This window comes from Didymosphaeria variabile, assembly GCF_027946475.1.
Source record: "Didymosphaeria variabile strain IMI 356815 chromosome Unknown scaffold_4, whole genome shotgun sequence".
Classification (NCBI taxonomy): Eukaryota; Fungi; Ascomycota; class Dothideomycetes; order Pleosporales; family Didymosphaeriaceae; genus Didymosphaeria; species Didymosphaeria variabile.
Window position 1 is genome coordinate 2,088,583 of NW_026611623.1, and position 21,016 is coordinate 2,109,598.

The 21,016-nt window shown below is 52.1% G+C and overlaps 7 protein-coding genes across 7 annotated transcripts; 3 read left to right on the top strand and 4 right to left on the bottom strand.

The window, feature by feature from the left end:
• Positions 1–1,183: 1,183 nt before the first annotated feature.
• CTA8 (Heat shock transcription factor) lies at positions 1,184–3,413 on the bottom strand (the record flags this gene model as incomplete). Its single annotated transcript, XM_056214365.1, has 2 exons — positions 1,184–2,996; positions 3,046–3,413. 2 exons carry the CDS (start codon positions 3,411–3,413, stop codon positions 1,184–1,186), a joined length of 2,181 nt encoding a protein of 726 aa, XP_056071632.1.
• A 1,910-nt stretch (positions 3,414–5,323) lies between these two features.
• On the bottom strand, positions 5,324–6,949 carry SMI1 (Cell wall assembly regulator; the record flags this gene model as incomplete). Its single annotated transcript, XM_056214366.1, has 2 exons — positions 5,324–6,884; positions 6,939–6,949. 2 exons carry the CDS (start codon positions 6,947–6,949, stop codon positions 5,324–5,326), a joined length of 1,572 nt encoding a protein of 523 aa, XP_056071633.1.
• Positions 6,950–8,463: 1,514 nt separating this feature from the next.
• Positions 8,464–10,545, bottom strand: N0V89_005590 (uncharacterized protein; the record flags this gene model as incomplete). The annotated part of the gene is made up of 5 exons (XM_056214367.1): positions 8,464–9,307; positions 9,385–9,594; positions 9,661–9,902; positions 9,959–10,284; positions 10,518–10,545. 5 exons carry the CDS (start codon positions 10,543–10,545, stop codon positions 8,464–8,466), a joined length of 1,650 nt encoding a protein of 549 aa, XP_056071634.1.
• Positions 10,546–10,900: 355 nt separating this feature from the next.
• On the top strand, positions 10,901–13,155 carry N0V89_005591 (uncharacterized protein; the record flags this gene model as incomplete). The annotated part of the gene is made up of 2 exons (XM_056214368.1): positions 10,901–11,159; positions 11,207–13,155. 2 exons carry the CDS (start codon positions 10,901–10,903, stop codon positions 13,153–13,155), a joined length of 2,208 nt encoding a protein of 735 aa, XP_056071635.1.
• An 846-nt stretch (positions 13,156–14,001) lies between these two features.
• Positions 14,002–17,009, top strand: N0V89_005592 (uncharacterized protein; the record flags this gene model as incomplete). The annotated part of the gene is made up of 4 exons (XM_056214369.1): positions 14,002–14,993; positions 15,049–15,332; positions 15,436–15,545; positions 15,618–17,009. 4 exons carry the CDS (start codon positions 14,002–14,004, stop codon positions 17,007–17,009), a joined length of 2,778 nt encoding a protein of 925 aa, XP_056071636.1.
• A 1,158-nt stretch (positions 17,010–18,167) lies between these two features.
• On the bottom strand, positions 18,168–19,150 carry N0V89_005593 (uncharacterized protein; the record flags this gene model as incomplete). Its single annotated transcript, XM_056214370.1, has 2 exons — positions 18,168–18,602; positions 19,001–19,150. 2 exons carry the CDS (start codon positions 19,148–19,150, stop codon positions 18,168–18,170), a joined length of 585 nt encoding a protein of 194 aa, XP_056071637.1.
• A 363-nt stretch (positions 19,151–19,513) lies between these two features.
• RPA49 (DNA-directed RNA polymerase I subunit rpa49) lies at positions 19,514–20,988 on the top strand (the record flags this gene model as incomplete). The annotated part of the gene is made up of 4 exons (XM_056214371.1): positions 19,514–19,649; positions 19,704–20,589; positions 20,637–20,765; positions 20,820–20,988. The coding sequence occupies 4 exons, from the start codon at positions 19,514–19,516 to the stop codon at positions 20,986–20,988; spliced, it is 1,320 nt and encodes a 439-aa protein (XP_056071638.1).
• Positions 20,989–21,016: the final 28 nt, after the last annotated feature.

Sequence of the window (21,016 nt, forward strand, 5' to 3'; positions counted from 1 at the left end):
ACGTAGAGAATCGTGCAATCGTGCGAAATGTGAATGGTCGTACCAGATGTGGACTATTCAACAGCCCACGCGACGCCACACACCTATATACTCATCCATCCAACCCCCAAAACGCCTCGCACACATCATCAGGCAAACCCAACGTCACTTGCGCTCTACCACTTCCCTTTCAGGCCATGGGACACCAAGGCTGAGCTGTGGTCTGTGCGCCAACGGACCAGGGCTGAGTAGCGCGATCGGCGCAGCCGTATGAACGGATTGGACGTTTCGTGTACCGCGTACTCCTCTAGCGATTGACAGTTTGGTTTGTTCATCGAATACGAGGCACTGTTGACGGGGCTGAAGGCCGGTGAGTCGGTAGTGGAATAAAGGTGGAATGTGCCGTGCCGACGGTCCGATATTGTGATCCCAATCGCTACAATGTCAACTCCCATTCACCGCGCAAGTTCAGACACGTAGCGCTTATCCATGGGCTACAAGCTAATCGTCAGATAATACGCTCAGTTGGGTTTGCAGTCGTTCTTCGTAAGAGTAAGCACCATTAGCGTATACAGTTAGCGATGATGTCATTACATGCCCAACCGAATAGCTCATCCTCGTACCGTTCGCTCGTGATGGTCCGAACTATGAGAGACCATGTCGCCCTCGAATCAATGTACTCCCGTACAGCATGCGTCTCAAGCTGAAAACATATCCACGGTCGAGCAAAGCGTTGTATGTAAGGTCCGGGTGTTGGTGTTGGCTTGACCATGGCATATCCCATTTCTAGGCTCAGTGATCTTTGCAAGGCTTCTCAAGTCTCGCGGAAGACATGTTGTTCTGTTGGATAATAAATGTCAGTGTTACACAGTGCTGCACCAACCGCATCCCCAATACTATATCTCCCAATCGCACCCCCTACATTCCCAGGTTTCCACTGACTGAACCACATTATACTGACACCAAAAAATAGCATATCCGAGCAATGGAGAACGGGTATCGATTGTCTTTCTCTCCATATGCCTCAAAAGGTAAAGCTACAGTGATACCACCCCGAACGCCAGCCCTGCACCCACGCTAGGTGCTCGCTATCATAATGTCATTATTCCTCCCTTCTTTCCTGTACTCTCGCGCCATAATAGTCTATGTACTTTTGCGTCCTCCTCGACCCACCCATGGAGAACCCACAGAGTTATGCAAAGAGCTACTTCTTTCTCCTTTTCGGACTCCTCTTCCTGCTCTCATCTTCCACCTCCTCTACCGTCGCACTCGCCGGACTTGTCGCAGTGGAACTCACGCTCTCCACCGTGCCCCCTCCCGCGTCTTTAACACCTAAGTGATCCCCGTCACCACCCCCAAAATTGAATGGCTCACTCGCATTAGCATCACCAAACCCGGAGTTATCACCGGAAAGTGTATAGTTCAGATCCGGCAATGTAGGATCCGCTGTCGCGATGCCATCGCCTTGTGTGGTGGAAGGAAAGAAGTCATTGTCTTGCACGAAGGAGTCTAGATCGAGATCGTAAGAGCCGGGGTCGCCGAGCTCTGCGTTGCCGAAGTACGAGTTATTTGCGTCCAGGCCTGGGATCTGGCCTGAGGGGCTGAGGGGCTGGAGACGTTCTTGGAGGGACTGCACGCGCGAGTTCTGGTCTTCAGAAACCCTCTGAAGATAGGCAAGTTGTGCTTCTGTCTGCTGTAGTTGATCGAGGTTGGGCATCGGCGGAGGTTGTGGGTTGTTGAGCGCATTGTTTGTATTCGCAGCGAACGCACTGTTAGGGGATGCGGCGGAAGTGTTATGTGCCATCAGAGATAGAACATCATTGCGCTGCTGAGTAGTCAATGGAGTTTGTCCAGCCTGATGCTGATAGCTATTCAAAGCTGCTGGGAGGTCGATCTGCGGGGCTTGGCTGTAGCCGCCGGCAGTGGCGTTTGCATTCGCGTTTTGGATTGCAGACATGATCTCGTGGTTTTCCGGTAGAGACATAGGATCCTGGGATAACGGCTTAGTCTCGACCTTGAGGGGCGCGCCGAATGTTGATATAGTGTTTGTGGGTCTAGCTGCGGTCCGTGTCTGGGGCATGCCAGGTTGAAATGTGGTGGCTGGCCTTTCGTTTGGGGCAGCCAGAGGAGTGGTAGCAGCAGTTCTGACAGTTGGACTGACAGTTCTTGCGCGAGGCGATAGTGATTCTACTTTTCTTGTGGGTGGCGCCGGAAGAAGCTTCATGGGCGTCCTCTTTTGCATTTGCGGTGATTGGGCTATGGGAGCCTCCGGATAGTTTTCCATATCAACCACAGTACCTTGCGGCTGCTGGTTACCCATAGCAGCTCCAAACATGTCTGCAATGTTGATGTTGTTGGTGTTGCCTTCGAGACTCCGGTTGTAGAACGTAGCAAGGAATGTGAGTATGGCGTTGATCGAGTTCTCGTGGCGGTCGTGCAAAGTCTGGAACGCTGTTGCTTGCTGATAGAGTTGGTCGTTCTGCCTCCGTATCTGACCCAGGACGTTCGATATTACCTTTTGTTGTTGTTGCAGCGTCCGCACTTCCGCGCGCAAGCTGTTATATTCCGCTCTCGGTATCATCGCCATCCCCTCATTGTTCCCTCGTACAGCTAGCTCCTCAACGTAGCCTCCTCCACCCCCATCCGGTGCGAATTTCCTCTCTTCATCACTGTCACCTTTCGTATCGTCGTCCCTTTTCCGCTTCGGTCCGGCGGGGGCGTTCTTGGGTTTTTGAATTAGCCAGAGCAGCTCCGGTCGGCCCCGTTTGAAGTATCGGTTGAAGTATTCGCTTGGTGCTTTCGCCTTCGTTTCGCTCGCCTTCATCGAGTTGTCGGAAAGACCGACCTTCTTGTGGAAACCGTACATATTCAGCTGCCGCACGAACGAAGCATAGTTGTTGTGCTTGAAAAGCTCGGGAATAAGCGTTCGCGCGAATTCGTCCTCGTCTAGCACAATGAAAGAGTTGCCGTCGTCTGACCAGCGGATGAGGTTCGTGTTGTTGCCATTGTCTAGGAAGCTATCGCAGAGTCAATCAAAAGTTTTCCTTGGCAAGCAAGGGAACATACCTGCTGAGTTTCTGAACAAACGGTGGTATAGTTTTCCTCTTCGCGGATGCGTCCTTTTTAGCAATGGCTGCCTTCCGTTCCAGCTCCTCGTCGTCATCCGTGTTCTCCCATGCGCCCGACTGTCCTTGCTCATTGAATCCCCACGGACTGCGCCCTCTAGCCGCGAGTTGTTGGTTTTGATTCCGCCTGACCAGCTGGCCTGCACCAAGGTCTGCACCGTCATTCAGCCCATCAAGTGACACAACACGATTGTGTGTCGACGGCTGTGGACCAAAATTCGCGCCATAACCTCCAAGCTGATCGTAGAACGCTCCGTCGCCAAACCCGCCCATGTCCCCCGCTCCTGACGCAGGCTCCCAGTTATTCATGTATGTATCTGTTCCTGTCGCACTAGGGTCTTGAAATGTGTTCTGTTGGACTATTGGAGATGCGCCGGGTGCGCGCCGTTTTCGAGTTGTCATTTTGTCACCTGTTCGCGGACTGATCCCAATTTCAAAGAGACTCTTTGAAGCGACTTGGCACCGAAGAGTACAATGACAGCGTCGCGTCGTTCGGGGCAATCACGGAGAGGATCTGTCAGCCAGCCGCCGGACTCCAGCGCTCTTATATATTGTTCCCTCCCAAACTTTCTTATCGCATGCGAAACTCACGAGGCCAGTATCTCTCCACCTGATATGGATCCCCAAACAATGCGTGATCGTGTGAGACGCTCAGCAAATCGCTCGCGCCCTCGTCGCGATTGTTAACGTCAGAAAGCCCTTTCCGTAAGGCTGGACAGTGAAGGGCGGAAGTCCGCGGTCGCGCAGGAACTGGCGGGGTATTCGGGTTCGGTGCGGTGCAGAGGCGGCGGAGTGAAGTACGGGCGTTCAATGATCCCGTGTGCGATATGTACAGAGAGGGTACTGGGGGTGAAGATGCGTCCGACCAAGCACTGTAGGCGTGGCACACCGCGACTTCACGAGATGTGCCTGCGGGCAGGCGCCGATTAGTTTATCCGCGCCGGACAGGCAGGCGCGAGTCATGCAACCGTTCTCTTACCTCCGCATCCACGGACAAAAGCTCCGAACAGCTACATGTAGAATGCGTTCACGTCTTATAAATCCCCATAACACAAGCTCACAATCCCATCTCCGCTTTTGCGACACGCCGAAATGACTTCATGCCTTCAAACCTGCTCTATGCCGTTTCCCTAGCCGCATCCAGACATTTTCTCTGATTATGTGGTCTGATCCGTAATGAGGCCGTAAAGTCGCCGTGCACCTACACCACCGATGTCTCCAGATCAACGATCTACCGCTTCAAGTGTACGGATCAGGATGAACTCAGACCATCAGAGGCCCACATTGCTCTCCACTCGCTTCACATCTCCGAGCGAATAGTGTGCTACAGTCTAAAAGCCATGTTGAGCGGCGGCAGTTTTGCAGGCCACTAGCAGTTTACGTCGTGAGTACAGCATATGGTGGTTATCTGTATCCCGAAACGTCTCTACAGCGTTAATACGGTAGGTCAACGACTGGAGTATTTGATTTCGAACCTTAAGCTGTACGACTGCCTCTGCAACCGTGCTCTAATAATTCATCATCCACTCAGACATATAGGCTGTGTTGTACTGGTATTCTTTCAATTCGTCCTACGTATCCCATATGCCTTCCCTAGGAAATTCGTACACTACCACCAAATCGCATACACTGTTTAAACATCCACGCCTTTGCGAATCAATCAAAAAAGCTATCAAAGCCAGCTGATGAATCCAAAGCTAACACCCCGTTTCCCACTCCAGGTGCAAAAGCTATAATCCGCCAATGCTAAAAACATGTTTCATGTGTGCTTCATGCTTATGCGCTGAACGCCCCAAACGGTGGTATACGGAGGACAGTGGTCGAAGGAATTCGGGATTGCCAAGGCGTACTGAGGTAGGAGGAAAAGCGGATATGTTACATCGCTGTGTCCGCTATCCTGTGTTGCTCCATTATGGGTGAAACGAGAAAAGGAGAGTGTCTCCATCGGTGTGCGAGTCGCTTCAATTTCGAAATACCTTGTGTTCATAGTACTCCAGCCGTGTATCGCAGTCTCGGAACGTGGTTTCTGCCAGGTATTCTCATGACGCCAAAATACGCCCTGCTGTCCAAGGATCGAAGTTGTGAAGAAAGATTAAGTGCAACACGTATGTAGCACTGCCCGTATCCAGCGGCTCCGAAGAGAATAGATCATTAGAAGTCGAAATGCAGACTCGTGTTTCGAAAACATGAGCCCAAGCATGTACCAGACGGTGGGTCTTCTATAACTCAACTGTCTTGAGTTCAGGTCCTTCCGCTGCCACTGGGCTCTTCAACGACGACGGCTTCGACTCCTTCTTGTTCTCCTTGTCACTGCCGAAGCTCTGCCTGACCGGCGGGAAGTCGTCGCTCGGTCGGGGAGTGTCCACTGAAATCAGCTTCTCCATAGGCAGACCGGCTTTAGCGTCAATGTTGGTCTCGATGCGAATTGGCTGCGGGCCTTCTTCAGCAACTCTTGCCAACGGGCTGGACATAGGACTGGCGCCCTTCTTCTTAGGCTTTTGCGACATTCGATGGGGACTTCTGCCACGGTCCTCAGGTCCAATGACGGGGCTACCGTACGGGCTGCTACCGGCGCTACTGGGACCTGCCGCTGCAGGAGCGTTGGAGTTGACGCGAAGCGTGCTGTTGGGCCGCTTCTTCGGCTGGCGCCGGCCATACTTCTGATCGGTGCGCCAGCGGAGGATCTCCAGATAAGGCGGCTCCACGTTCTGTCGCTTAAATTCCAACAGCTTCAGCTCACCGCTGTCTTCGTCGATGTGAACCTTATCCGTGCTAAGATCATCTGCTACCATAGCAAGCAGGGCGCCCCACGAGCGAGCCACAACATACTTGCAGTCGTAGTCGCGCCCGAAGATGATGACCTGTCCCCAAGTACCTGTGGGGCCGGGAGCGAGATCGGTAGCGAGGTAGTTGCCTCCCCAGTCGCGAGCGAGCGGGATCCAAGCGGGGTGGGCATAGGCCTTCTGCACAGCGTTTGGCGGCTGAGAATCCTGGCGAGCGAGCAGGTCTTGTCGCCACAGCGGGTTGCTGGACTGCTGGACTTGTGCAACGGGCGGTGCAGTGGAGGACCCTGCAAAAGCTTTGACCGGTATCTGGGGCGTCGCCCTATGGTCTGGTTTGGGGGAGAGATAATCCTCAGCGACCTTCCGCCAATTCTGCCACTCCATGACGATTTCTTCGCAATCAAGCAGCATGCATCCGAAGATGATGCCGGTTGGGAGACCGCCGCGCTCCTGGCCATCGTGGATTTGCAGTGACTCACGGACATCGATGGGGAGCGTAGCGTCCAACTCGTGTTCAAGCTCGTTGACGTCGTTGGCAGTTGCGCCTTCGCAGAGATTGTCGAAAAGCTCTTCGTACTTGTCCTCAACCCAGCGGTCGATGCGCCGCCACGAGTGGCCGACTGGCGGGGCCGGAGGAAGCCCCTCGTTGAAGTCGCGCATCTGAATTTCGCCATTGGCGCCCTTATCGAAGGTCTCCGAGTCGGCAGTTGCTTGGCGGCTCAAGGTGGAACGCATGCCAGGTGAGTAGGGCGAGGTTGGGGAAAGCGGGCCTTTGGGCGAGCCAATGAAGCCGTTGCTCATGGCGGGCTCTTCGTGTGTGTAGGGCGAGGAAAGATCGACTCGGGATTCTGCGCCGGTGGTCGCGACGTTGGTAAGGGGAGCATGACGGCTCTGGGGCAGTGGAATGTGTCGGCCAGTGCGATAGGGCGAGTTGTGGGAAGCGTGGCGGTCATACGAAGTCATTGTGTGCCAGAAGGACTTCCATGTGTCTGCTATGCTGCTCGCCATTAGCCGTGCCGTCGGTGCGGCGTCTGCCAGGGGAGGAGCTTACGATTGTGCCATGGCGGCGGTGTGAAGCGAAGGGCGGGCAGCAGGCTGCGCTGCAATGGGCGGAGACGGGCTGCGGCAGAGGGGTGTGTGAAAGAGAGTGATGTGTGCGGGCGATGTCGACGGTCGAGCAGGAGAGTCAAGGAAAGAGCCCTGTTGTAGTCTAGGAAGTCGGCTGCACGGGCCAAGGTGTCTCCTAAGGCGAGATAGTGCGTCACTGGTAAAGGGATAATTGCACGTCTGCTTGCGACGCTCTGGGCTTTGGCCGCGCAGGCTATGCGGTGCTGGCAGACAAAAAGTGAAGGGCGCCCGTCGTTCGCGCGCTCTGTTTTTGTTGTTTCGGCGTTGCTAGCCTGCCCAAGTGCATCTGCGCTACGGCATCTTCTCTTGTCTTGTCCTGGGCAGCCGCATGCTCGACCTCTGAACATGGCGGACTTGGTCCATCCCGACCGCGTTTATTAATAGTCGCTCAACTGCGTGTCGCCCGCAACGTGCCCCTTTTCGCCTCTGTGAAGCCGTTATCACGGCCCACCTCGTCGATTCCGAGGCAATCTGCAGTGCATTGCTAGCCGCCGTGCGATTCGCCGGCAGACGTCGTTGCCCTGAGCTGCTCCACGCCCGCCGGCCAACCAACCTTGCGTTTCACCGCCAACCCAGCCGCTGCCGTCGTGCTGCTTCTGCCGCCGCTCGCTTGTCTGCGCCGTTGCGCCGCCTGCTGCCATCAACCCTCGCACCCTCGCACCGTCGCGCGGCGTCAGACTCGAGCTCCGCTTGCCTTGGCGGTCCTCACCGTGCCCTAACATGCAACATGCAGGCTAGGGACCGCTGGCTCCCCGCACGATAGCCCTGGCCATGCACACCATCATTGCACTCGACACGATCCGCTCGACTGTTCAACACGTCTGACGTAGTCATTCGTCGTGTATATCTACATCAAACGCAGCATCCAAGCGAGTCTTCTATAAATACAGAGGCAAAGTGTATTTACCAGGGACGATTGCCACTCCTTAGTGAGAGCTGGCAATATGATCGCCAGCTGTTTCTACCTGTAGTACCGTTTCTCAAACCCCCTTCAGGTGCTACGCCTCGTGCTACTCCATTGGCGACGTATTCGGCGGGTCATTGTGGTGGCGCCCCCTTCGGCTGCTGTGCGTCGCTGTGCATCAGATACATGCCTCTCCCCTGTCACCAGAAGCTCCCGAGGCCGTGTCTTACCCGAGTTGACAAGCGGGACGTTGAATACGGGAAACAGGCAAACGACGTGCAACTCCAGGGCGGCGCAACCCTCCCGAGGCTGCGAGTCGCCATATCGTACAAACGTACTGTCAGGCATCTCTAGGGTCTCTTCACAAATTATGACGTTCAGATCTGGTGTTTGCGCAGTTGCACGCTAACCACTACCCCGGATTCTCGGATCTTCACAATGCATCTTAGCCACGTGGACCGGAGTAAAGATTACGAGACATGGCTGTGTACAAGCGGCCCGTGACAAAGCACCACTTGCTGATGACTTCCGTACCATGCATGCCTCATGGACCTGATCTCCCTAAGAACTGATGAAGCTCGTCCTGCAAGGGAAGCACGATGCACTCCACTGCCGCTTGCAGGAAGTCGGCGTCCTGCAAGTTGGCGCTAGGATCATTGAAGCAACGAAGACAGTGAGTGACAGCGCTTGAGAACGCTGCTGACAAGTTATCTTGTTCCTCGTCTGCCCACTCATAAGCCATAGCGCAGAGCATCCAGGGATTGAAAGCTCCAGCAGGTTGTTTTTCGACATCACGGTGATTTTCAGCACTGACACCGAAGTATAGCTCTAGCAAGGCGACAGCAAGCGCCAGCAGAATCGTGTTCTTGTTCTGGAAGCTCTTCTTCGGACGGCTGTTGGCAAAAGCAGTCAGTGTCTCGGCTTGCGGTGCAACATATGGACGGTCGACATCGACTAAGCGAGAACCGTCCTCTTTCTGATGGAATATAATGTCCTTTGCGCACCATTGATCTTTGAACCAAGGTGTCGCATTCAGCTGTAGGGTACTGCTTGCGAGTGTGAGAGCTAGACCGTACCGCTCTTTCTTGCTGAGTTTCGCGACTCGACCATTGCGTGTTGGTGGTCGATCGAGGAGCTGTTCCAATGTAACAAACTCTGAAGGAGCGGGTTGCTTTTCGGCCAATGTGTCTACGGTGTAGGTCCCTCGCAGTCTTTTTTTTGTATCGAAAGAGAAACCTATGCAGGGCGAACTCCTGTGAAGCTGTTGAATGGATGCACAAAGATCCGTGACTTCCTGTAGTGAAGGGACATTGGCTCCAGCAGTTGCTGGATCGTCTACAGAGTAAGGCGGTGGCGGCTTATCCCCAAAAGAGACCGTTTTCCGCATCCTGAGGCGTATTGTCAGCCGGACTGCTGCTTGCACGGTGGTATTCTGGAAAGCATCAATTTGTTGGGTATTACGTACTTTGGTAAATTGGGCGGTTGGAGTAGCGAGAGATTACGTTCTTCTTCCTCTTCTACCAAGATTTCTGCTGCTTGCCAAGTCCATAGTTGCGAAGGGTCTCCTGGGTCGCTTGAGAAAGACACATTGAAATACATGTTCGAGTTTTGGGACGATTTCCTCGCAGCAGTAGACATGTACAGATTGCTACGCTGATCTAGCTGAAGGCTAGTACTATGCGACGATTGACAAGCACAAGACCAGCAAGTAGAGAGCGTCTCGTGCAACGTGGATGCATACTTCTGGATGCGCTGTAGGCGGTTCGCAAACGTCGGTTTGATTGTTCTCCGGCGGATTGTCTCGATTCTTTCGCTTTTGTCAGTAAATCTCTCGAGCTCCTTGTTGCAGTTATCCAGCTCTTCTAACAGGGCTTTGATTGATTTTCTTGACATCCCGAATTTTACCCTCCTGCGGAATTCGAACCGATCGTTGCCTTTCTTGGGGTTCGCTGCCAGCATCGCTTCAAGATCGTTCCGCGTTAGCTAGCGCTGCAGGTAAGTAAGGAGTTCCATAGCGACTGCTAGTTGGTATCGCATACCTCAGCTGCCCGATCGAGGTCCAATTTGCTGGCGATTTTCTTTGTGATGCGCTCAATATCCGCTATGGTGTTGTGGTACGCATTGTAGGACTCTCCCAGTCTTTCACTCATTTTGCGTGCCATGTCACCCTTCCATAGCTTTCCGTGAGGCTCTTGCAGGAGCTCCGCAAGCTCGAACTCGTCCGCGATTGGCTCGAGAAGGATACGGATTGTTTGCGCGTAATGTACATGTTGGTTTCGGAGCTTGCGAATGAGCTGAGGAAGCTCGCGCTCCCATCGCATGAAGCTCTTGACAGGATCGAGACTATCATGGTATGCTTCGATTCCTGCAGAATGTTTAGTAGACGGTATCACCATGAACAGTAGGATCTTCTCATACCGGCGATGATTAGTGGTAATGCACCCAGAACCTGTAAGTGCTCGGGCGGTTAGTTGTTGCGTCAATCTTTAGAATGGCATGCTGTTGCGACTCGATCTACGCAGGCATGCAGATAGCCGAAACACTCACTGCTCACGAATCAGCGCGGGAATGCATTGCCACGTCAGTCAGTCACCTCACCAAGGCCAGCAATTTCCAGTCCAGACATGACTGTATTCAAGACCTCACGAGCGAAGAAGCATATCCAAGCTGGCTAGGCACGACCGAGAGCGAGTTGGGAAACAGTGAGGCGCAGAGGCAGAGCACCCGAGTCGCTCACCTCCGTGTGTTCATGGTTCGTGTAAGGAAATGCGACAGCGGTTGCCTGGAGCTCCACAGGGCATGGAGGATGTATGGGTTGGAAGATTGTCAGCTTGCACAGAACCCCGCGGTTCAGCCCCCAATCGGTTAGCTCCAGATCTTCCACACCACAACATACAGGCACCTACAATGACTTCCAACCTTGAAAATAGGTTAGCAGCCTTGTACCATCTCTTTTGACAAAATTATGAGCGATCGAAGACATGTCCACAATCAGACTAGGCGCCGCTGTGAACGTTCGCGAGTTCCAGACCCTCCTGAACTCATTGACCACTCCTCGCGAACATGGAGTAGATTCAGAAGCGCTACAGGATGAATTTGGAAGATTCAGGGTCTGGAGTGGCAATCTAGGGGTATTGCAGAAGGGCCACAGCTCTTTGGACTATCGATTGCGCGATGCACCGTTGCTCTCGGATGAGGTGACGAAGTTGCTAAAAGAACTGCAAGAAAATCTGCATGCAGGTACTTGATCTGCTGTGACATGTCTTTCTTATATCTGACAATTCCAGCACATGAAATCGTCACTGGTGTTCGTCTTCCATACGAGCAGCAACCGCGTCCAGCGAATTTCGGAGAGCATGATGAAGATGATTCCTTTTTCAGTGATGAGGAGGACGAGGGGAGCGATCCAGGTGTACCCAGAACCGAAATAGGCATGCGTTTCCAGGAAATTGTCGACATTATAGATAACCTCTACAAAATCTCGGTCAGGATCCGCGCGCCAACTATTCGCACCAGGTCACTCAAAGCAGCTTCCTACCAACCCAAAGATCCTGAGACTGGGGTCGATCTACTCGGCCAATACGCAGTGTTTGATGCTCAACATACGCAAGAGCTCGTGAGGCATCTCAGGGTGCCGCATGCCTCGGCTGGTGTATCTACGGAGCAAAACGACGAACTAGTAAATCGTCTTGCACGAGCTGTCACACTCCGTAGGAGACAGTTCAAATATTGGAGACGTCATAGAGACAAATTGGGCATCTCAACAGTCCAAGAAGAGCCAGAAGCACTAGCAGCAACCCAGCGACCAGACGCCCCTCACCGGCACGATACCCTTGAAGCACAGCCCGGAACACTAGGCATCAATGCGCTGCCTAAGATGGCATCGAGTCAGAAAACTGGTAGAACACTTCTCTCTGGTACAGAAGCGACTCATCATCATCAGTCCTTGGACGACATTGTGGATTCCAAATCTGTAACCAGTTATGCTGTCACTGTTAAGGATCTTACGGGCAAGGGAATTGACCTGCCCCCGCCACCAAAAGCAGCAGATGGCGATAAGGATTTTGAATGCCCGTACTGCTTCGTCATTTGTCCCGCAAGATATGGCAAGGGGCGATCGTGGAGAACGCATGTTCTGCAGGACTTACAGCCATATGTCTGCACGTATTTCGAGTGTCAGACATCTGATCAGCTCTATAGAAGCCGCCGGGATTGGGTCGAACACGAAAGCAGCCATCGCAAAGCGTGGAGGTGCCCGGAACATCCAGACGCGGTGTACAAGTCTCAAACTGGCTTTGAAGAGCATCTGAAAAACGAACATGGAGACAGTATTCCTGAAGGCCAGATACCCAGTATTGTCAAGGTCGGCGAGACGTCTACCGTCGACCTGCGTCAAACGTGTCCGATTTGCTGTGCTCCTGTGGATGTGAAGGGTATGGGCACTTTGCAGAGCCACATTGCGAACCACCTCGAGAGGGTAGCGGCATTTTCGCTACCTACTGACATTGACGATGATTCAGATGGCGGCAGTTCGCGGGCTTCTCGTGGAGGTACTGATAGCTCGGCGACCACTACTGCCAGTCGGTCTTCAGTAGACAGCGATTACAGTGGTGACAGCGACAAACTAGAGGCCGGGGTAGACTCATTGCCAGATACTGGTGCCCTGGCATTGTCTGCTGCTATGGATCAGCCATCGCAAGAGCTTACTGCCCACGGAGGAGTGCTGTCAGAGTCGCTCATCCGAGCGCTTCCCGATGACAGTGGACAAAGATTAGATCTACTGTTCTCGAACCAGAGAGTGAATGCTAGTGAGGATTCAGAAGAGGAAGAGGAGGAAGATAGCCTCGAAGAGACTGCATCAGCTATTGAGGAGCACATGGCTGAAAGAGAGGCCTTCCGAATGTATCTGCTGTCATTAGCAGGTGCTCAGTCCGTTCGATTCTACAGACGGTACGGGTCATGGAACGGAAACGTCAATTTCCGAGATGGGGGGTTTGCCGCCAGGGCAATGCAAACGTTCGATAAGGAGCGATACCCTAGGGTCAGGCTTCGTCAGAAGGACGCCAAGAAGGAGACTTTAAAATTTAGCGTCCTTAATCACGAGGTGTTCAAGGTGGCAAGGGACCACCCGCTTTATGCGCAAGAACCGGATGCTGCTGGACTATACCACTGCCCGGGTGAGGGCAAGCCTGGGTGCAGCCATAAACCGACTTCTCTGAAATCTACTTATGAGTGAGTACCCTGACATATCCTCTCCAAGCGTATTCTGACGTAGAGGATTAGTTCCTACGTAGATTCACACTTGAAGCAGCCATGGCAGCATCGACAGACCAAGGAGGTTTCGCTTCGCTCGGAGGTCGAAGTCGCGCAGGCAAGCCCTCCGTACAGTGATTCATCCGGATCCCACCAGTCATCAATACAAGGAGACGTAGGAGAGCTCTCACCGATACTTGACGTGACCGACATACCGAACATCCGTGCACTATACAGATCTTCAAAACTGGCCTCGCGGGATAATCCAAGCTATGTCCCCAACGATGCTTACAATAGGATAATTTCCTTCTGTTGGTATGATATTACCCGCCTGAAGGTGGACGCTGTCGGTACGTCTGATTTTTGTTTCCGCGTCAAGGCACGTTTCCGATCATTGTATGATGAGGTTGGGGTAATCCAAGCCACGATACAAAGGTCAATTTCTCGACGTGAGACATGTTGTAGCATCACGGCTTCGCTAACTTGACTTCGCATTCTAGTGAATAGTTCCAACCGAGGATTGATCCCATCAAGGGCAGAATGGACCTTAAACAGCATCATTCACAAAGCTGCCGGGCCAGGACTCCGTGAAGAATGCTCACACTTCAACAGACTGAAGGTAGGGACAATTGTCTCCAGTGTGAGCCAACATACTGCTGTACACCAATCGCTCAATATATCACAGGTTTCTCAATCTGTTCTTACGGGCGGGTATCAACTCCCATGTACCCATATCATTCACGTCGCAAGACCGCACTACGCCAGCAGCAAAGGAATGGGTCAATATAACCTTCTCACTGAAGGTTATCGCAGTGCTCTAAGATTGGCTATGAAAGAGAACCTGAAGACCCTTGCGTTCTGCTGTTTGGGTACAGGGGGTGTTGGATTCCCAGCTCGAATCGCTGCCCGAGTTGCTCTTCAGGAAGTCCGCGAATTCCTCGACGCCCATCCGACGCACTTGTTCGAACGCATCGTGTTCTGTGTTTACGCAGAGGATGATTCAGTAGCATATACTGACTTCTTATCCGACTTCTTTCCTCCCACTCAGGAAGACGTGGACGCCGCTTCTTCAACCCCAGCTGGCAAAAATGTTGCCATGGTTCAAGAAGCCTATACGCAAGTCGATAATGTGACTGAACAAGTCAAGGCTTTCAGCCTTGAAGCTACAAATATGCCGCAACGGGTTGCCCAAGAGCTGTCGAGCATCGCGGTTCTTTTGTATCACTTTAAAGAGATGGTATCGGAGAACGCACCCAAACATTTATTGTCACGCATGATGCGTTACATGGATCTGTTGTGCTCAGTCATGCTTGCAATATGCGGCAATATGACCGAGATGATAGAGCTGGCCAGAGCAAAAGTGAATCTGGGAATGCCCAGCCACAGAGCCATATGGGACGATTACAATACCCATATGGCTGTGTATCAAGGACTGACTATAGTGGAACTGATCGACATTTCGCAGGAGTTCGCACGGCATTTAAGCGACGTTTTGGAACGCGATGTGCCCGTACCGCATGAGATGAAGACTATCGGCATTCGACTAGGCGCTTGGCTAACCAAACAGACTGGAGAAGGGCCACAAAGTGCCCGTGATCACTTCGAAGAGGTCATGTTGACGCGAGAGTATCAACGAGATGTTCCAGTTTCCAGGAGAACCGGCACTGTTAAATTGTTCCAAGTTGAGACTCTTTCTCAGCTCTACGAGCAGGGTGTCTTGCAGCCAAAGAGTACGCAAGCAACTCCTTCCACACGCTCCAACCACATAGTCTGCCTCGCAAACGAAGACATCACGAGATTGGAGGTCGATATTCTAGGCAAGTCACACGTTATGGAATCAGCACTTCACAGCTGCTAACAAAAAGATAGTGAATAGCACCGATGAAAATTTCTCAGGCATTGGTAGACTCGATCGTACCGTATTCCTAGGTGGCGGTCTCGAATTGCAGAAAGAATGTGCAAACCATGCGCCTTGCAAAGAAGGGGAGGTTGTATTGACCGGAGGCTACGCGCTGCCTGTTAAACACGTTCTGCATGCGATACCACCGGCGATCTATCGAACAGATGCCCTGGACGTTTTACGCGATATGTATAGGAAGATTCTTCATATGGCAAGTTATCTGCGGGCCACATCGATCGCGATTCCTTCGCTTGGAACAGGTAAGTGGCTCCAGATAAGTGGCTCCTGCTGTGCAACAGCTACACAGCCGGACGTCGCCGCCTGCGAAGTATATGTCACTCAGATCTGGCTGAACAGGTACAGGCATGCTCAACTACCCCAGAAGAGATTCTGCAGCCATTGCGATAAGGGAAGTAAAGCGATTCTTGGAAAATATGGACGAGAGTAATCCGATCGAGAAAGTTGTTCTTGTGGTCAGTAAAATCCAACTCCACACCCGTTATTTAGAAAGGCACACTAACGCGAGCGTTACTTCCTATTTCTAGGTTTACTCTTCCAACGATGAGTTTGTCTACAAATCTCTTCTACCAGCATACTTCCCGCCACTTGGAATGAGTGCCGAATCATCTGAGTACGCTCCTTCGTCGCCCACGCCGACACCAGGACGATCTCGCACTTTGTTCGGAACCCTTGGAGAAGCGTTCCGCAAACTGACCCCTAGCAAGCAACCTACCTCCAATACACGGTCACTGGAACCTAGTGAAGAGGACGTACTCATTATCTTCGAAACGCATGCACAAGGATGCCCAACTTGCAGTAAGATCTCCGAGATTTACTCACAGGGTAGGGACCTGTGTGATGATGGCTATCGGTTCGCAGCACAGATTCTACGGCATCTCCACATGAGGGCCGATCAATCTGTGTACCCGCTTCGATCTGTAGAAAACTTCCCACTAGAAGTGGAGATTCCAGATGCGTTCCCACTGTCTCTGGAACTTCTTCAAACTGTCGAGAAGAGCTTCCGTGATCCGGAGCGGGACAGGCCTTTTGTTAGCAATCAGCCATCGCTGGAACTTAGGAGGCGCATTCCAGAGTATACCGTGTATAACATCGAAATCACCGTCTCTAGTCCGCCGCATTTGAATCAAACATTTGATCGCATACATATCTGGTCGGATCGATCGAGTGGATGGCAGAGCTTCGAAGCATCCTTGCCAACGCTACACCTCACTCGCGCGGCACTTTTGATACGTCAGGGAGGCTACGAGAACGTTTCAAAGCTACCAACGCGGTTGAGGCTATCAAGTCGCTCCACAATCAGTATGCATGCAGGCACGAATATTGTTGTTGATGATAAAAATGTGGACCAAGATTCTGCGGAGGAACTTGGTGGTCGCTTCATCCTAGAATTTCGATCGCAATCGGACTGCGAGATGTTGTTGAGCGAACTGAAGCATGCTGCTGATAACAGCCCGACCTACAAAAGTCAGGAAGAACCGTCACCTGGAGATACGACTCACGACGCTGAAGTCACCTTTACTCCTCGAGACCAGCCTAAGAAAGCATTTGCGAGAGTGTCTCTATGGGTGGAGGCGACAGAGAGCTGGGAACCCTTCGATGCTGAGCAATCGGAAGCGTCGCTCCACATTAGGCCCGGTAGCCTCGAAATTCTTCAACGTGCTTCAAAGTTCACCTGGCGGCTGAAGATGACGTCGTACTCGATTATAAAGCAACACTCGGACGTGGAGATCCTAATCGACAGGATCACCACTGCCGGAGACGATGATGCTGGGCTTGGGCATTGGAAACGCATTATGCTAAAGTGTCGATCGCAGACGGAATACAATGATCTGCTAGCAAGTCTTCAACACGCTGTAGATTCCTCAGGAAGACCCCCTACGCCTTCTAAACCCAGGTTAGGAACTAGGAGGACCTAGAGGCTCTTAATTCGCTGGATGACTTCAGGTCAATATCTTAGTGGAAAACCACAAAGGAAGCAATTGGTCGAACTCGACCTACCAACCATATCAACAGAGGATCCCCTGAGTGCATCGAAACAACCGTGTCTCAGCCTCAGCCATGCTGCAACCACGGACTCCGACGGAGCACAAATACCCACAGCATCCGATCCCACAGCATCTTCCGCATCGAGAGATCCCCTAGCAAGACTCATCGACCCCAGACTACGAGCATGAAAATCCTCCTGCGACCGGTATACTCCGTCCTTCTTCCTCTGAACCCACCGGTTTCTTCTCCCCTTCCAGCTTTCTAGCCATTTCAAAAGTAGTAGATAGGGAATGTCAAAATCGGAATCCGTTTTCAACGACTCGAAGTAGTCCAAGAGACATGGTGCGCCGGGTGCCCCTTTAATGGCTTCGTGCGGGGAGCTGTGGAGGTATCCAAGTGCTTCGTGGTAGTCATAGAGTTCATCGATGGCTAAGGTCTGCGAATCACGGACGTCTCGAGAGCGCTGGATGTAGGAATCTAGCAAGCTCCGATTGGTGTCCTGAAGACAATTCGGGAGATTGTAGAAAATTACGGGCGCCGGCACCTGTCACGTTGGGAGAAAAAAAAGGCAGTGCCCAGACTCTTCGAAAACACCGTGTCATGTACAGTGAATAGAATGCGTTACAGATGTAGGAATCGGTTGCTCGCTGATCACCGACGAGAAGCGGTAGTTGTGCGGCTCGTCTGATCGAGCCCTGTAATATTAAAATCAGGTCTTTTTGAGTTGTGCAGGATTACCAAAAGGGAGGGAGCTTTATGCGCTACTCTCATGGGGTCAAATAGGTAGGTGCATAGTAACTCTATCAACTGTGAGCAATCCCTATGGCTTGTGCTCCGTGCCTACCTGCCCAGCTTCATACGTTCACCGATTCATCACATCCCGTTCTCTTCCCAAACTATGCGGATCTACTGGCACGTACCGGAGGTCTCCTGTCCAGCGAACATTAAGATTTGACAGCTAAGCAGCATTATCGATCCCGAGAAATTGGGTCCTTGATTAAAACCTTGCATGTGAAGCTATAATAATTCAAAATTGATGGGAAAGTATCTCACTTACTTCCCACTTGATGAAACCAAACATAAGTTCATCATCGCGCGCCTGCATCATCCATAGCTCCATCAACTGGATCCTTAGTAGCAGTCACTGTAGGTTTCTTCGTATTTGCAGCGTTTTCGTCGCTTTCCACAATCTTCAGGGTTCTCGTTGGCAAATTCTTCGACTGTTGATTTGTGCTATCCCTCAGGTCTTCTGTAACTTTTTGTGGTCCTTTCTCGCTGGAATTTTCATCCATCACGCCATTGGTACCATCGTTCCCTTTGCCAGGTGTCGGGTTGGCACCAGTGCGCTCTTTGTCATGCTGCTTGGGCGCTCCATTAGATAACTGGTCTATGCGTCGTCCAGTAAAGTTTTTGATCTTGTCGCCAATAGTCTTGCCATCTGAAGCTGAGGTGTTACCTCCACTGAGCCTATGTAAACGTGAGACTTTCTTAAGCTGTACACCGCCAGTGTTCCAGAAGACGAACTTACCAATTCAGTATATAATAGCCGGCAAAGCCCCACAGGAAGAGGAACGACGCAGTAAAGGTCATTACGAAGAGGGTCGGTACCAGGAAGAGGAGAGCTACTCCGACCATAAAAAAAGTGAAGAAGACAGCAGCCAAGAGACCAACTAGAAGAGCGGTAATGAGAGAGAACACGAAGACCGATACCGAAAAGATTAAGAAGAAGATGGTGGGGATGCCTGTAAGGATGATATGTGTGGCTAAGAACGCCTGGGTTATGTCAGTATGTACTATGTCTGGAGCAGTGAATAGCCAGAGTATCATAAAGCGTGGGACATTCGGTCTTTTGGAATGTTCTTCCCTAAAGAGGAGCTAAATCATAGCAAAGTGGAGCTAAATCATAGCAAAGGGGACTTACGGCAAGCTTAGGGTTGAGGGTAGCGAACTCCTGAAGCTTCGAAAGCATCTCGTCCCTCTTATCTGGTGGAAGTATCTTATCAAGACCATTGGTCAAGTCTGTCCATAGGTTGCCGAGTATTGACTGGATGCTGTTCAATATGCCGGACATCATGTCTGGCTTCTGTTGTGACGTTGGTGGAAACAAAGCGGGATTGAGTGGTGGTGCGTCGCCAAAGGTCGTAGTGTGTTGTATGAGATCGACAACGATCCGCAAGTATAGTATCTGGATCCAGAAATGCCTACCGTAGACTACCTACGGCGGGGCGCACCGAGTTCACGACAAGACGTGACCAGGGATGGCATTCACGCTAGCCGTCATTGCCGAGGCGTGCACTGCCACAGGTGGCTCGGTCATCCATAGTTCCCCAAAGTTCTTGGTCCGTGCTTCGTTTTCCAAAAAGTTTTGGCTGCGTGCCGACAACGACAGACCCACGATCGCTACGCATAACAAAGGAGCCTACATATGAGCAAGATGGGCGACGACAAGAAGAGAAAGAGGCAAGAGCAGGGAGGCGACCGACCCTCAAAGAAGACCGCCATTGCACCCGCACAAGGCAATGTGAAGGTGGAGTACATCGATAACGACGAGGTGCTGGGTCCTATAATAGGTATGTTGCTAGCTGTACACAGGATAATCTGTATTCAGCTGACTTGTCAAATAGCGTCAACACCCGGTCTCAAATTCCCTTCGCCAATCACCTTCAAAACCTACAAGCGCACCAAGCTCCTACCGGGCGGCAGTCATACCGAGTTGCTCCTACAGTCCTCCGAACATTCTCGTCTTGACTACACCGCCCGCGAAGAGAAGGATGGAAGCTCGGAAAGTAAGCTCAAGGACTACATCGGCGTGTACGATCCCACGACCAGCAAGATGCAACTCATGCCGGTGAAGAGGGTCACAGTTCGAAGCTCGTTAAGGAGCGAGACGGAAGAGCTGCAGAATAGGCAGGCCAGGATCGAGGCAGCACAGTCCACATTCACCGCGAAGAGACATGCGCTCGCGGCGGAGTTCGGATCTAAACGGTCACGGAAAGCTATTGAAGACATGACGCAGAACGCCATCCAGCGTGGAGATGCAACGAAAGATGAAGGCATTGCGGAGAACGTCTTGCAGGGAATGTCTGGTGCGACGGCTGCTATGCCTACTTCCGAGGAGCTTGCCGCTGCAGTGGCCGAGTCGAAACCACGTCCGCGCGCGAACCTGGCTGCCGAATACCCTATCGATGTATATCCCATCGACGTCGTGGTCGGCAAGGAATTTATGGCGCTCATCGAAGTCAGCGACTGGGTCAGCGCCTCAGAATCTGGAGCTGGTGTCGAGGTCCGCAGCAGATTCGTCGCCAAGCGCATCTCAAAATTGGTCAAAAACAAGCAGTACCAGAAGCTCAAGCTACTGCGCTTCATACTGCTTTGTGTGAAACTAAATGACATTGCAAAACCAGGCAAAGGAACGAAGAAACTTCCACCCAAGGGCAAATTTGAGACTGCCATGGGCGAGGATGTACCAGCCGCGTTGGGCAACACCATCAGGAGGAGATTCGCCTCGGAGTAGGTTCTTTGAATGCTGCTCCAAGCTATGTGCTAAAGAAGTGTAGAACTAACGACCTACCGCGCTGGAACATCGACAACATGATAACCCACGCTTGTGCCGCAGCCCTCATTGTAGATGACTTTGAAACCGACGTTAATGACCTGCGGGAGGACTTCAAGATCGAGAATAAACAGTACGTTTCCGGTCAATCATGCTGATGTTTGGTGCGGCGTTGACATGAAATTAGGATCAGGCAGTACTTTTCAGAGTTGGGCTGCCGACTTAACGTCCCCACCGAGGCCGATCGCAACAAACTCAAGATCACAAAAGCAGAGAGTAACAGCCACACCATCGCGAAGCTGAGACTACCTCTGAAGTTCCCTCAATTAAGGAGAGGCGCGCCGGGGAGGCGGTAGGTGGTCGTTTCAGAGGACAGCAAATTAG